Source organism: Opisthocomus hoazin, chromosome 3 (assembly GCF_030867145.1).
Source record: "Opisthocomus hoazin isolate bOpiHoa1 chromosome 3, bOpiHoa1.hap1, whole genome shotgun sequence".
Classification (NCBI taxonomy): domain Eukaryota; kingdom Metazoa; phylum Chordata; class Aves; order Opisthocomiformes; family Opisthocomidae; genus Opisthocomus; species Opisthocomus hoazin.
In genome coordinates, this window is record NC_134416.1 from 49,026,236 (window position 1) to 49,042,108 (window position 15,873).

The 15,873-nt window shown below is 41.6% G+C and overlaps 1 protein-coding gene across 1 annotated transcript in view; it reads right to left on the minus strand.

The window, feature by feature from the left end:
• LOC142360851 (chloride channel protein C-like) overlaps positions 1 to 15,873 on the minus strand; it is an 85,059-nt gene that overhangs the window by 11,966 nt on the left and 57,220 nt on the right. The window contains exon 13 of the mRNA XM_075416184.1: positions 7,588 to 7,767. Coding sequence (XP_075272299.1) covers positions 7,588 to 7,767 — 180 coding nt within the window. The remainder of the gene's footprint in view (positions 1 to 7,587; positions 7,768 to 15,873) is intronic.

The following is a 15,873-nucleotide window of genomic DNA, read 5'->3' on the forward strand; positions in this document are numbered from 1 at the left end:
ATCCCCTAGTAAGAAGCAAAACCTCATTTTTATCTCCATCTATTGCACGAACTTTGCAGACTTCTGTGTTTGATTGAGTAACTTTGCATTCCTGTGACCTAAACTTAGCAACCTCCCCAAAACAGTGCCAGAAGTAAAAAGCTCTCCAACAAACTCTCAAATCTGTATGAGTTATTTCAAGAGTGCCAGCAGCAAGGCTTTCGTGATATTAAGGTAAATATTGATAAGCTCGGTAATTAATTTATTCATTAAATGTTTCGGGTCTCAGTTTGCCTTTAACTTTCCATTTGTCCCTAAGCTGTTGCAACGCATTGCTTACTGAAGGCAAATACTTCTCCTCTTGCTAAGAAAAATAAAGGTATTGCCTTATTAAACCAGCGTGTGGACTCTCTGCACACATGCGCACGCACACGCCTCGAGAGCAGCGTTTCATTAGTCCCAACTGGGAGGGCAGATTAAAGAAAAATACCAGAAACCATACCTACAGCCTGACATATCTACGGTATGTTGCAATGCTACATCTCCTTTCCCACAGCACATATCAGTATGCTCTACTCGGTTTACCGAAGTGCTTGGCAGAAAGCATTCCTGACTCACAACGGTTTCTGTTCGCTGGCCTGACCAGCGGTGGGTCGTACCTAGTAAAATGCCATAAAATACACATACACACACCACTTTGGATCAATGATTTCTCTGCTAAAGGACGTTACTGTGTAATGCAGCTTTAAGTTTTCAACTTTGTCATATTTTCTAAACTCTGATCTCTTCAATTTACTTTCAGTTATGTGACATTCCCCTTTAGCAGAGTGAAAGCATGCATTAGCTAAACAATGTGGTTTGGATTTACTGTTCCCATGCATCATCGTGAAAATGTTTGTCTCAGCAATAGTGTCATTATTGTTACTGGGAACAGCTGCTCTACCATGTCTTCTGACTGTGGAAAGCAGAGTATTGCCCTTCCCATAACAGTTTACAAACAGGGAAATTAAAGCAGGACCGTCAAGTAGGAGGTTGATGAGTACGCGGTGTTCTGTACCTGGCTTCCTCCCACCACGAAGGAAGCAGAAAGTGCGGCACAGCAAGAACAGCAGCAAAATAAATATTGCCAACAGAAATGCAGTTTGGCTCCCTCCACCGGCAGTTCTTCTGACTCTGGACCGGGGACCAACCTGAGGCAGGAATCCTCCTCCCAGGTGCAGGTCTCCAGCAGTTCTGGTCCCTTAGCTGTGACGTCCTTTGAGCAAGAACTGGAGCAGGGAGTTTGCTGCTGACCAGACGGATGTTTAATGTCTCCCCTGAGTTTCTGAAGTGGAAAGACATAACCCTCAAGGTTCTTGCCACTGCTCCCAGCCTCACTGAGGCTGATGAGGGGTCTAAAGAGCAAGTCCTATGAGGAGAGGCTGAGGGAACTGGGGCTGTTTAGTCTGGAGAAGAGGAGGCTGAGAGGGGACCTTATAGCTCTCTACATCTAGCTGAAAGGAGGTTGTAGTGAGGTGGGTGTTGGTCTCTTCTCCCAAGTAACTAGCGATAGGATGAGAGGCAATGGCCTCAAGTTGCATCAGGGGAGGTTTAGATTGGATATTAGGAAAAATTTCTTTACTGAAAGAGTGGTCAGACATTGGAACAGGCTGCCCAGGGAGGTGGTGGAGTCACCATCCCTGGAAATGTTCAAAAAACGTACAGATGTTCAGGACATGGTTTAGTAGACATGGTGATGTTGGGTTGACAGTTGGACTTGATGATCTTAGAGGATTTTTCCAACCATAATGATTTTATGATTCTAAGCAAGTTTCCACATCCAGCTCCAGGTCAGCAATGGAGTCCCACTGGGCCAGCCAGCAATGTCACAGCAGCGATGCTGTGCTCTGCGGGCCCATGCAGCTCAGCTGGGGACAGCCAGGCATTTTGAAGGGAAGCTCACAAAACTTAGAGCTATTTGTGTAATTACACAGAGGAGCAGGCTCTGCCTCCCCTTTCAGAACAAGATCGCCAGAAATAATTAGGCTTTACTTCAAGATGGACAAAATCTATTTTCCAGAATATTAGACTTTTTTAAGTGTCTTCAGCTGGGAAGCCATGCTATCAGTCAGTAGGCATTTCTGAAAGTCCAAGCTTTGGTAACTTTTCAACTACACGAAGACCACAGCTTTTGAATATATTTCTTTTCTGATTTAGAGTGCAAAGTTCTGTTTTCTGAAAGGATCTTAATTCTCAACTTTGTTCTGAAAATGGGAATTAGGCACTCTGAACGCTTCACTTGTATCAGACAAATTTAGTTTGAGTAAGGCAGTTACATAGTCAATAGATTCCCATATAGCATATCAAAATGTGTAATAAAACAGTTCAAACAAACATGATAAACTAATAGGATTTTCGACAACTTTATCTACAATATTTTTATTGATATTTCTTTTTGGCCTCAAAATAACAATTTCCATCAACCACAAATGCTGAAGTTTCAGTAAACTTGATGGGTGGGAAAAGATGGGATTTCCTAGGTAAAAAAATACTCACAAAAATGCAGGCACAATGCCAGAAATGTCATATCCTGTACAGAAGTAGCAGAAAACCAAGTTTTACTCATTTCTGCTTAGACAGATATATTCTGCACCGTCTGCTTACAGTCAGAGATACTGTGGTTTCTGCATAATTACTTTCTCCAAATCAAATTAAATCAAGTAAAAAAAAAATTTCCTTCAGCTACAAGACAGACAAACAAAATGCAGAGTAATGGCTAACAGCTGCGTAGGTAAGAGTGCAAAGGCAAAAACAGGGAATCCAGCCTCCGGCCTTACAGCAGGAGAGCTATGTACGGTACAGATCCGAGAGGTTCAGGCATAAACAAAATGGCTTCTTTGTTATGGTAAAATTCCCAAACTCAGTGGTATTCATCAGCCCAGTAGTTTCTCCAGGAAAATTGTCTCATAGCTGTGTTCAAGGCAGAAATTAAGACTGCCGGGCAGCACTCCAGCTTCTGCCTCTCTGCACCGCTTCTCCTCAAAGGAAATGGAAGGGACAGATCCTGGCCTAACAAGGCACCAGCATCCACCTGCTTTTCTTCACTGAATACCAGGAGGATTTAACTGCAGTACAGAAACCCTGCTCCTTCATTTTCCTTGGCAAAAGTGAAGGACAGAAAAGCCACCAGTATCAGAACAGTCCCTGGGAGGAACATGGTATTTCTCAGTCACAGATATGCAGGAAACTTACATACAATAAGAGATAAACAGCACCTCAGAAAAAAAGCACCTAGGTGGAGAACATGTTGTCATTCATTTTGGTGGAGGAAATCAGAGAGTACGTGAGCATCACACATGCATGTGGATGGAAGTGATCATGTGTGGGAGGCTGCGCAGCGTGGCAGCAAAGACACTGTTGATGACCATGAGGTATCATCATATTATATGTTATATCCCAGCCGTATCCACAGCCAGGGAAAAGATATTTGTTACCTACAGCTTTCCTGCTCAAATCCTCCAAGTCTTCTGTTTTTACTGTGTTTTACATTATAAAGTAACCTGTGGCAAAGAAGATGAAGCAGCAAAACACAAGCGATGATGTGTCTAATCTCTTCATCATGTCAAAAAAACCCTTCATTGCCTCACAATGGCCCTACACCAGTACATTGTAACAAATGTGGAACTGAAAAACTAGTGATTTTTTTCAGTTTTGGTCTCACAGACCAAAGATAACTCTGTCTTTTCCCATTGGAGGAGGATCTGGAGCCACAGCCTAGAGCAGCCAAGGTAAGAGAGAGCCAGGGGACCTCCCAACAACTCCTCAATATGCATTTACAGCCTCATACAGTGTCTCTGGCAGAAATTTCGTGGGAAGGCAGGCAGTGGTCCTGTCCTCAGGTCTCTGAAGAGTTCCACCTAGCCAGGAAGGCATACCGTTTAGGGCATGACATTTATAGCTCTTGGCAGACTCTGGGCTAATGCATTCATAACAGCCCAGCTCCCTTCCTGCAGTCACTGCGGGGAGACAGGGGAGGCATTTCGGCTGCAGTGCAAAAGAATAGCTTGTTTTATTCTGATATGCAAGTATCATCATTAATGTGGGAGAAACGAAGGAGGATCCCTCGGCCCTCTGTGTTGCACACAATAAGTCGATCATCCCCATCCGTGCTCTGCATCAAGTTCACCAGGCACACGTTCCTCAAACTAAAATCTGCCAGGGTTTCCTAGGCATGCACAGAGCTCTGCCGATGGCAAAGTGTCAAATGTATTACTCCAAGGAGATCTTTGTTTTGGAAACTTTCTTCTCAGCTACAGCTTGCTTCCTCTTTAACAATTTTAAAGCCAGGAGTTTTCTTTAGTAGTTGCTTTTGTTTTTAGTCTCTACAACTTACTCAACTGGGGAAGATAACAGCTTCATATTTAGGTCACCCACATAAAAACTTGTTTGGTGATCTCATCTTGATCCCCAGTGGGTAACCATCCAGATCATAAAGAGTAGGAGAAAAATCTGGCCCCACCAAGCAGATCTGGAAGATTTGGGGAGGTTTGTTTGGGTTTTTTTTAAATAAAATTGGAATATCTGGGTGTTTGCTACAGGCCAGCACTGAGGTGCATTTGTAGGCCCATGCAAGTTCCAGCCAACATTGCTTGGCCACAGTCCTTGCTTTTGTAAGAACTGACATGGACCTTTTCTTTCCAAGGGGTCAGAATCATTCGTATGTATTACAAAACATAACAACATATTGTCCTTGTACAGCAACTCTCATCGCTACAGTTTCCAGGTGTGGGCAGGTACTGAATAACTTTTACATTTGGTCCAAATTTACAGTGTTTCATCTACGCTTATTTCATGAGAAGAAATGGTACAGAAAAACAGTATTAAAAATTATGAGATGCTGCTGCTGCCTTCATGCAATCTTAGCAGGTTGTTTGCTTCTTTCCCTTCATTAGCTTGTTGTCCTCTTCTTTTTAACCTAATAACAACGTTTTTATACCAGAAAAAAACCCACACATTTGAGAATCAATAACAGTGCTCAAGGCAACTCTCAAGAAAAACATCATGGCAATTATTTTTTGCGTATTTCCCAAGTCAACTTTTATAAAAAATGCCAGGCAAGCTACATTTCCTCCACTTTAACATTATTGATGTACAAGATGGAAAAATAATTCATCATTTTTCTGCTTGTGGCCATGTCACCACCACATGGGATTGCACTGGATCTCATAGGGTAAGAAGTTGAACAGCAGCCTTCTCCTTTAAGGAGTTCACAGCATTTCTCATCTTGGTCTTAACAGTTACATGCTGCAAGAGCTGTAATTCTATGAGCAAGATGGAAAACCTGAATCCTAACTGCTTATGGTTATGAATACACTAATTCCATGACACATCACATTTTTGGAGGCTTGCTTCAGAGGATGGCTACAGAGCATTCCCATCCTGGTGTTGGTGAGAACAGCGGAACAGCAAAGTCACCCGTGGTTCCCACTGGGGACAAGGCACCCAGAACTCATCACGCAAGTACTCGGGCTGCTGGGCACACACTGGAGCAAGAAAGGGTGTTGTCAGAGCCCCCCAGAAAGCAATGTTTGCTCCCACACAATGTCTCTGTATGGGTTTCACTGGAGTCAGCAACTGACTAGCCAATAAAGCCATTTGCCACTTCTTTGTCAGCCATTTAAAACATTATCTTGGGTTCACTCAAAGCAGTCTAGCAACAGCTTCCTTAAGCTGCAAGTGACAGGGAAACAAACTTTTTCATTCATCCTTTTTAAAAGGCTATAACAGAATGTAGCATAAAAGAGCTCTGGGGATTAAGCAAATCACAAGCCTACCCACGTTGTCAGGTAGCATCAGCTTTTCTCTGAAGGCGCCTCTTTGGGATGTGCTAATGATCAGCCTTCCGCCCCCCCCCCCTTTTTGCTTTGCTCCCACACCACTTTGCTCTGCATTACAAAGCACAACAGTATTTGCATAAATTCAGCATACTCCTCAGCAGCCTGGGATGCTCACTGCAGGGTGATTTGGTCAATTAATAAGGAAATTATGAGACTATAAATTGAGTTCCAAAGGAACTTTGGCTATATCAGTTAGCGTGCTTTCTAGTTTAACTGCCGTCGACAGCTGAGAACTAAAGAAGCACACTAGTTTATGCTATACAATATCTTCAGATTGGTGCACACTGCAGACTATCACTCAGCAATCTAGGTTTTAGTGCCTTAGCACATTTCTTATTATTAATGTTTATGATAGCATCACCACGAGGAACAAGTATATATATCACATACAAGTATATGATATATATGATACTGCACTTCCTGATGTCGTTACTCCTGCAGGCAACTGTGACCCAAACAATTTCCACTGTACAATTCTCATTCCAAGCAGAAATTCCAAGCAGCCTTCCTAAAAGGCTCATACAAACTGTTTCACTTGTCAATCAAGCAAGGTCACCATTTTCATTAAATATTCACTCCCATCTCCTCTTCTTGCTCCAAAAGGGCAGCTGACACCATTGCTATAAGGTAAGTACGTGTGATCCAGCTGCCAGTGGTTCATCCTTGAAAATTGTTATAAAATAAGAAGACAAGTCCTAACCAAATTTCCACTGATGATGCATGGATAACATTTTTCCCCATCCAGATCAACAGAAGAAAATACTGTTATCCTTGTTTGCTCACAGATACCTCCCAACTGCCATGCAGTTAAGGTGTTTTTTATCCACCAGATGTGGATAAAAAAAATCCTCTACAAGAAAAGATGTAGAATACTATGGCCTTTCAGGACAAACGTCATCATGCACATTAAGAAATATTATGATATTACAATACAAAACTGGCCATGTGTTTGTATCACAGTTATTGGAAGCATAATTCATAGGGCTTGCTGTGTGAACTCCTATGCAGTAGGAGCTGTATGTGCATCTTCTCCTTTCCTCTAGGATACTCAAGGTGGAAATTCAGTCACTGCCTCTCCCACTCATGACCCACCACTGAAAAGACAGTCTTAAGATACTTTCCTGAAAGCATGAATTCACTCTTGCAGTCATAGGAAATAACAGTACCATAAATACTTCATTTATCAGGATATTTTATATGCCTTTTGAGAGTCTTCTGCATGGCAAGGATTCCTTTAGTCTAATTCTTGTTTACCCTAGCATGTTACTTCCATGTGACTTCCAGTGACTTTGTTGCTTATCTCATCTGTGATTTGATTCTTGTTAATTCATTTCCTGTAAAAGCATACACTAATAAAATTTAAAAATTTTGAAGAAAGAGAGGGCCAGCTTTGAATTGGCATGGGACATTTCACGAGCAACTAGATTCAAATCCTTTTAAATTACTATTTCAATGAACCTAGAAGGCTCTGAAGGGCAATTTTCGCTGTTTCTACAGTTCCCTAAGATCATTTCATCGGTGCTGTTTCAATAAATCCCTGATGCAATAGATGACCTTGTACTAGAAACGACCTAGGTCCTTTCTTTAAAAGGACACCTGCTGTTTATGCTAAAGAAAGTAGGAACGAGTTTCATACCTATCCCAAACAATCTTCACAAACAGATGCTTAAAGAAAAAATACCTGATGCATGGCCAGAAACATCACATGACATCAGTCTGATAGCATTTTTACCTTTTAATAGTTCCCTGGAACACCTCTGCGTGGTCTGGCTTGGGCCTGCAAACCACTGGGAATCCGCCATGGCTTGTACTTGCAAGAAGCCGCGCCAAGGAGGCAATGTCTTCCTTCAGGTGAAGGACTCTGACGCCAGGCTCCATGATGTCCCTGGCAGAGAACAATTCCAGGTTCAACCTGAAAGACACAGAACAGACAGCCAACGGATTATTTAGTAAACAGGAAAAGAGGCGTACTGTACCACGTTGATGAGCTTATAATATGTTAGTAAATTACTTCAAGATGGAAACCAATCATCTGCTTTATTTGCAAATGTAAAAAGAAAAAAGTAATTACCCAATAAAACTGCTTATTAAGCATTGCCTTTCTTTGTGTGATACAAGATAAATCTAACCATATGCATGACATGGTCATCCTAGACGGGATATCGTAAGACTTATTTATCAACTTGCATGACTTTTCACATTAAAAAAAAATGTTTAATCTGAGCTGAAATCCTCTGGAATTCTGGCTGATATCAAATAGTTTAAAGTTAAGCACTTTGGAGAAATTCAGTCTTACGCTTATCGCTGCAATAGTTTTTTTTTTGCAGTGGTAGAAACTAGAAAGATAGCCCCTTCACAGATAGCTTACAAATCAAACACTGTTTTTCCAGTATTTTCTAACACTTTTCAGGTTCTAGGCAAAGTTTCAGGAATTATGAACATACAAAACTGAAAAACATGTGTACCCACTATTTCTGACAGTAGAGCGAAATGAAAAATATAGATTCTTTCTGCAAAATTCAGCAGTAATTTCGATGGAATTACAGTCGGCCAGATGCTGACAACTGAAAAGTTAATGAACTGCTCTAGTTTTAAGCTGGTTTTAGATTTTCTATTTTCAAAAAAATACATTAATTATTCTGACTATCATATGGACACACCATAAGCCAGAATCTCCTGTTCAGACACAGGCTGACACAAACCACAGACAGAGACAACTGGAGCACAAATTTTCCCACATCCTCTTTCACCAATGTACCTTTCATCCCTCTGGTAAAAGCAGCTCTTTGCATATGCTGTTAATTATTGTCCTCCCTCCTGAGAGACACAAGGTTACTCTGATGGTTTGTGATGTGACCACCTGCCTAAGAGTAACTGAACTAAAGACACTGAAGGCAATGCAGTGCATACACGCCAGTTACACAGCTGTGAAACAAGTTTCTTCTTCTTCTAAACTGGGATGGGTTTAAATGAATCCTGAAAAAGAACAGTCTTCTATGCTTCAAACCACGTCATACCCATCCCATTATATGAAACAGACTGCAGACAATGAAAATTTGGAACACCATCTTATTACAGAGCCATGTTTCAAGGGACCAGAACACCATCTTCCGGAAAAATGAGCCTCTCTGAACCGCATTTTGCTTCTGACTTAAAATGAACAGTAGTTTACCTTGCAAATCAGAATGGCTGAGTGCAGAATTTAGTATCAACTAGTGAAAACAAAACCTAAAAATCCCAAAGAGTTGGGTTTTTTCATTCTTAGTCTCACTGAGTGCTACCAGTTGATGGAGTACAAGTGATAGAACTCAGCGGGAACCACAGATGCCGTCCAGAATGAGCTGCTGTCAGAACTGTGCTGCTGTTGCTGTCTGTTGGGTAAAACACTCCACCAGAGATATTTTCTTTTCCTGAATGAGTAGATTCCTGTTCTTCCTCTGCCTCTTTTCCATCTCCATAGGCAAGATAAAAATCTGTATTTTCCTGCCTTAAACTTTGTCTATAAATACCATATACTGTATTACTATTAAAAGTACTGTACCTAGAACAGTGGACATAATGTGAAAGCATGATTCATGACAATAGCTGCTTCCTGAATTACATGAAATACGTGCAGACTCTGAATGATTTTTAAATAAAACCAACATGAATACTGTTACATTCCAGCAGTTGCTAGAGTGTATTTCTTCGCAGTACGTAGGTTTTCCATCTTCACAACTCTACAGTTTTACTCTGTTATACAGAAAGCAAATATTCCATATTATTGCAGGAGTCCATAAAACTTCCTTCAGTTTTGTGAAATCGGTCATTTGTGTAAAAGCAAGGGACAACTCGTTATACGGTTCTGTGATCTTGGCTTTGTTTCGGATTATGTAGTGTCTGTATTGTCTACAGAAACTACAGACCTTGTGTTACCACAGGTCAGCTTTTTCAGATGTTAAGAACGCACTAAAGACTGGCGCTGATTCACTGTTCATTGTCAGTGACGTTTCTTTCAATTAATTTTCTGTCTGTTGCTGTAAAGGATAACCTTGCTTTGGTGGGGAGCAGACAAGCAGGCAAAAGAGTTGTTTCATGAAAGACTGCTACAAGGCCAAGGCATCTTTAAAAAGAATTGGCTACAGAAAGCCTTTAACAATATATTGCTTCTCAGACAAACACCAAGCCAAACTGGAGTTCTATATGTAGGATCATAAGGATCAAGGATCATTCAAGTCAGAAGGGACCTCAGCAGTTCTCTAGTCCGAACTCCTGCTCAAGGTAGACTCAGCCATGAGCTCAATGTGCCTGGGCCTTTCTCCAGTCACGTCTTAAAAACCTCCAAGAATGGAGGCTGCGCAATCACCCTGGGCACCCTGTGCCACTACCCCACTGTTTTCACAGTGAAAAGGTATTTCCTCATATCCAGTATGAGCATCACTCTTTTCAACTTGTGCCTGTTGTTTCTTGCCCTCCCCCCATGCACCACTGTGAAGACCGTGGCTCCATCTTCTCAACGATCTCCAAAAGTTACAAGGAGGGGGGGAGGACGGAGACAGACATATGAGATGACACACTGTTAGCTGCCTCCAAAGCCTCCGTATCTCCAGGCTGAATCAGCCCCAGTCCTGCAGCCTCACAGCACAGGTGGTCTAGCCCTGACCATCCCAGTTTGGCAACAGCTACAAGTCTGATAAAAGTGCACTCCGTTGTCTGCTCCATGTCATCTGTGAAAATGTTCAACAGGCCAGGTCCATGGATGGACCCTGCAGTGCTCCACTTGTTATGCCTCCAGGCAGTGTATGATCCAGTAACCACCAGCCTCTAAGGCCAACCACCCAACCAGTTATTTTACCATCTGGTTGTTCAGCCTCTAAACTGTAACATCTTATCTTGGATACAAGAACATGATGCAAGATAGTGTCAAAAGCCTTTCTAAAGTCAAGGTAAATGACACCCACTGCTCTCCCCTCATCCACAAACCAAATCATTTCTGCATAGAAGGCAATCAGGTCATAGTTTACCTCTGGTCAGTCCATGCTGACTGTTCCAAATAACAACCTTCTCCTTCATATGCCCAGAAACCTGTGCCAAGAGGACTCACTTAATGATTTTCCCAGTGACTGAAGTGAGGCTGGCTGACCCGTATTTTTCTAGGCTGAACTTTTGGTCTTTTTTGAACACAGGTGCAATACTTGCCATTCTGCCGTCATTGGGGATCTCCCTCAATCTCTACAACATTTCAAAGATGAAAGACAGCACCCTTGCAAAGACATCAGCCACCTCTCTCAGCATCCTTGGGTGCAGCCTATCTGGTCTCATGGACTTCTGTGGCTCAAGTTCTCACGAGTAATCCTTCGCTTGGTCCATATCTGTTGCTGGTAATTTTCCTTGAATTCTTAAACTAAATTCAGAAATGTGGGAGTCCTTGTTGGTAGACAGTGAAGGAAACAAGGCACTGAGTGTCTTACCTGTGGCTGCTGTCACTAAATCATGTGTCCCCATCCATCTGCTACCAGAACACTAAATCTATTCTTCAGGTGCAGACGTGAAAGTGGGGAAGGAACTGTTTTCTTACTGCCAGGAGTCACAGGTCTCCAGCCTTCCCCATCATGGCAGTCTCCATTTGCCAACCACAACCTACTATGGTCTCCTGGGGCCCCTCCTTCTGTGTAACTGGGGGTTCAGGCTGCTGTTAAATGGGTGCTCAACACACCTTTATGAGGATCAGCCTTACAGCAGCAGCTAAGATTCAAAGATGGCAAGGGAAACTCACAGAAGAGCCAGAAGGAGAGTACAAACTATGAACAGGAGCCTAAAAACCATCCCAGGCACCTACATGTGCACAAGCCCACCAACAGCCATGCCAGCTGCCCAGCCCATGCTCACAGCCCTCCAGGCAGCAGTGCTGCCCACGGGCCAGTCAGAGAGCAAATGTATGCTGTACCCAGGCATCAGCCCCTGCGGGCAGGGTCCCCACCACTGGTGGGTCCCTTCTCCTGCACACCTACAAGCCTTCTCGAATGCCTCCCAAGGGCGCTCAGCTTAGCTGGTGAGTGCCATTGCTGCACTATTGTGTTTATGCAACAAATCCCTCAGTTTCACAACATAGTTTCAAGCAAGGACACTTTGTTTACCATTTTGAAAATGCTTTTTTATATGAAATAATGAGAGGTACTTGCATTTGGATTTTATCAAGTAGATCTTTCTTACACGATTAGATTTACCTCTAGGAGAGACATAGAGCTGTAGCCACACTACTAAAATAGATCTAGTGTAATTTTTTCTTTTATAGGACATATGAGAACATTTTCTCTCAAAATGTAATTCACTATAGTAGCATAATGTGTTAGAGTATTAAGGCTATTTCTCCAAAGTTGTGATATCCAAGTTTCCGTTTCCTTTCAAGAGCACATCCATGAGACTGGATATAACATGGAATGAAGACAATGTGCCTTATGACCTAAATAAGAAGACAGACATTTGGCAAGTAGTCAATATCCCTGAATGGTAAACTGTCTTCAAATGATTCATGGAAATGTAGTTTGCGCCCTGTTGCTATTAAATCCAATGGAAGTTTTCCCACTGAAATAAATTGTTAAGGATCTAACCATAACAGATCTAATCATAACATGGAGGTTTCCTTAGACAACACGCAGTACAAGAGAACTTTTCTTCGAATAGGGTTTACTCTATATTTTATGCAAGTTTCAAATGATTAAAAGGACTTAAAGGGGAGTGGGAGAGAAAGTAATCCTAACTCAAACACACTCCAAGGACCAAGGTGCATGAGAACACAGGCAGTGCAGCATGCTTGGATTTATTCACAGACTTGCCCTCATCCTTTTTAGCTGTCACTCCCATCCTCCTCTTTCTGCACTGAGAATGTTTACCCATTGACTCACCACAGACTGTCCTGCTCAGAACAGCCCTAGGTTTTATTTGGGCTTCTTGTAAACCATTGTTTTATTGCCCTGCCTGGCCACCACATCTTGTATAAATAGTTCTCAGGAGGTTGTTTTGGGGTTTGCTTAAGGCTTGTGGTGATTTTTAGTCTGAGCATAGTCAGGACTCTGAACAATTGAGAGGGCAGGCTAGTTAGCTTAAGGGAACATTATCAGGTTGGAGGTCATTACAATTACCTGCCTCTGTTAAAAACATACCCAAGTATTAGAGCTATTCCATCCTAGTTTCTACTATTCCTGCATTTTCTGAGACGGGGGAGTAGTTTTTTGATAAATACATTTCATTTGGCCAGAAAAACTGAAGAGATTTATTTCATAATTTTCATTCTAGTACACTACCAGCCACACTGCTATGAAACCCTGTAGCTGCTACTACATTATAAATATAGTTTATTTATATTAGCTGTCTTTCACTCTACCATTGCTAAAGAAACTCCATTGTGAATAAATTCACAACATTACAGAAAATTTCTTACACTTAACTCCTTTTTTTTTCTTAAAAAGTTATAAAAAAGGTTTCTACATACTTGTCACAAGCCCACCAATTTTCTTTTCCACAAGACATTTGGTAAAAGCCAACTATGAAAAAGCTTATCCAAAAGTTACATGCCAATATTGATCTCAATATATAATAGAATAGTATATATACTACAGAAATTTTAATCACGTGCAGATGACTTATTTCAGTAGTTTTGCAAGTGAATTCTGTGAAGAGAATTGTTCTTTAAGTATGCTCTGAACAGAATACCACTGAGATCAATAAATGGAAACAAAAAGCTCTATAAAACCTCCTTACACTGGAAAAGGACACCACTAAAATTAGATTAATTTCAAAATTGATTTGCTCCACTCAGTGCTAACCCCTGAAATAGACTAATTTAAACTGATTTAAAGTTAAATTAGACCAATAAAATCACCATGTGCATTGATGTAAACACATGCATGCTAGTGATGTGTTTTCATTTAATTACATCTATTTAAAATCAGTTTTCAGCGGAACTTTGCACAGCCAACAAAGCCTACAACTCCTTGCTGTCTCTCTTTTAGTTGAGCAATAAACTGAGTGAGAAATTCTTCTAGTGAAATTAGGAGCCAAAAGCCTGGCAGAGTTCAGTCTCTGTTCAGTATATCTACAAATATTTATATTGACTGTAGGATGACAAGCTTCCCAGCATCCCCTGTTCCTGGCTCCCTCCGTATCCTTAAATGAGGGGACACTTGGCTATTCAGTCTAAAGGCCTTTTCATAGCACAGCACTTACTGTGAAATGTGTTGTTTGGGTTAGCTGAATGTCTCTGTCACTTATTTCCCAGAGAGGATTTGAAAGTTATATATGTTTAGCAACTACTGTATGCTAAAGACAAATGGATTTCCACATGGTCTCGTAATCTGCTGGGAAACTATCTCTCTCTAATGCTTAAAAATTTGCAGAACAAAAAAGAAACACAGGGAACAGATAAGAAAGTCTTTTTGTTTTGGAAAAGAGAAGGTGAGGGGTGGTGCCACACGTTGAATATTTGGGGGCTTTCTGCCAAGATCTTGCTTCTCTGCTTCTTCATCCCTTACGAAGCTTTTCCCACCAGCACTGTCAGTATAAAATACTACCAAGTTGTAAAAATAGCAGCTCCTATCCAATTTGCATAGATGTAGCTGTTTTTGCAAGGGCATTTAGCTCTAAAAAAATGAATTATGTTGTGCATGAGACCTTGGGATAAACAGGCAAAGGATCATGTGAGTGGATCCACATGCTGGAGTTACAAAAACAGCAGCTTAAAAACTACGGCCTTAGCACACCACATGCAGAACCGTAGGTAAAAATATAAAGGTCATAGTTCTTGGTTTAGTTTTCACAGCACAAGTCCAAAAACAAATTTACAAATTGCAACTAGCAGCCTACTGTAGCCATGTCAGGCATTTAAATATTCAGAGCTTTTGACGGTGCCTGCTCACTACTTCCACCCAAACCTGAAGGCATCTAAACTCACTCGCCATTTCTGTTTAGAATTGTGCATTTCCCTACGTGATTAGTAGTGTGTGTGGAAATGCCTTAGTCCAAACAAGCAGCTGTCTGGCACACAGCTGCTCTCAGCCCTCACACATGTATCAACAGCACTGTGAGTCCATCACAAGGCACTGCACCACGGCCATTGAAGAGTGATATCCAACAGATATGACCTGCAGAAAACTACATTTGGTGGAAATGTGGGAGATCCAGAATGGCTTCTGACCTCAGCCATGGGGGACCTGAACCCTCACCTGGGATCCCCAAGACACGGGGGATGCTGCAGCACCCAGGCTCTCAGGGGGCCAGGAGCAAACACCCTCCCGCCAAGGTCGCTCAGCTGAATGGTCAGGAAAGGAGGAGCCCCGCAAGCAATGCCTAGCCTAGCCAAGAGAACACACACGAATGCGTATGAATGGACACAGAGAGAAAGATCCAAAGACGGATTAGCTATCTTGATGTCTAATGGGTTAACCCTGGTGGACATACTAGTTATTATTACTGTAGTCAGAATGGGAATGATCCAGCTATTCTTGTATTGTCCAAATTATTATCTGAGCCTGTAGGAATTTTTTTTCCTAAAAAAAAAAAAAAAAAAAAAAAAAAGGAGAGAGAGAGAGAAAGAAGTGTTAAGCTTGTGTTAAATCCATCTGCCCTTGGCATTATAACCAACTAGAGGCAAAGAAACTCATTTCTCTAAATGACACCAGTACAAGCTACTTAAATTCACAGAAATGTTTCAAACAAACTTCCATAGGAATAATGAGAGAGAAACAAGTAAATTGAGCAGTAAAATAAACACCTCATGATCTTGCTTATAACCAAACAAACAGGGAAATACATTTTCTCTGGATAGATCATTGCAGAGCAATTTCCGAGGGAAATTCACAAAATACTAAGCTGGCTCTTGCAGTTCAAATGCAATGACAGGCTGAGTTTCTTGCAAATGTATGCCAAAAAGCCTAATCCAAACTGGAAAGAAGAGAGGAAAGCTCCTATGAGACAGTTTTTATGAAAGCTTCATTCAGGGCCTCCACCCTCATGTGCTTTACCAGCCACCTTAGCTTTTCCA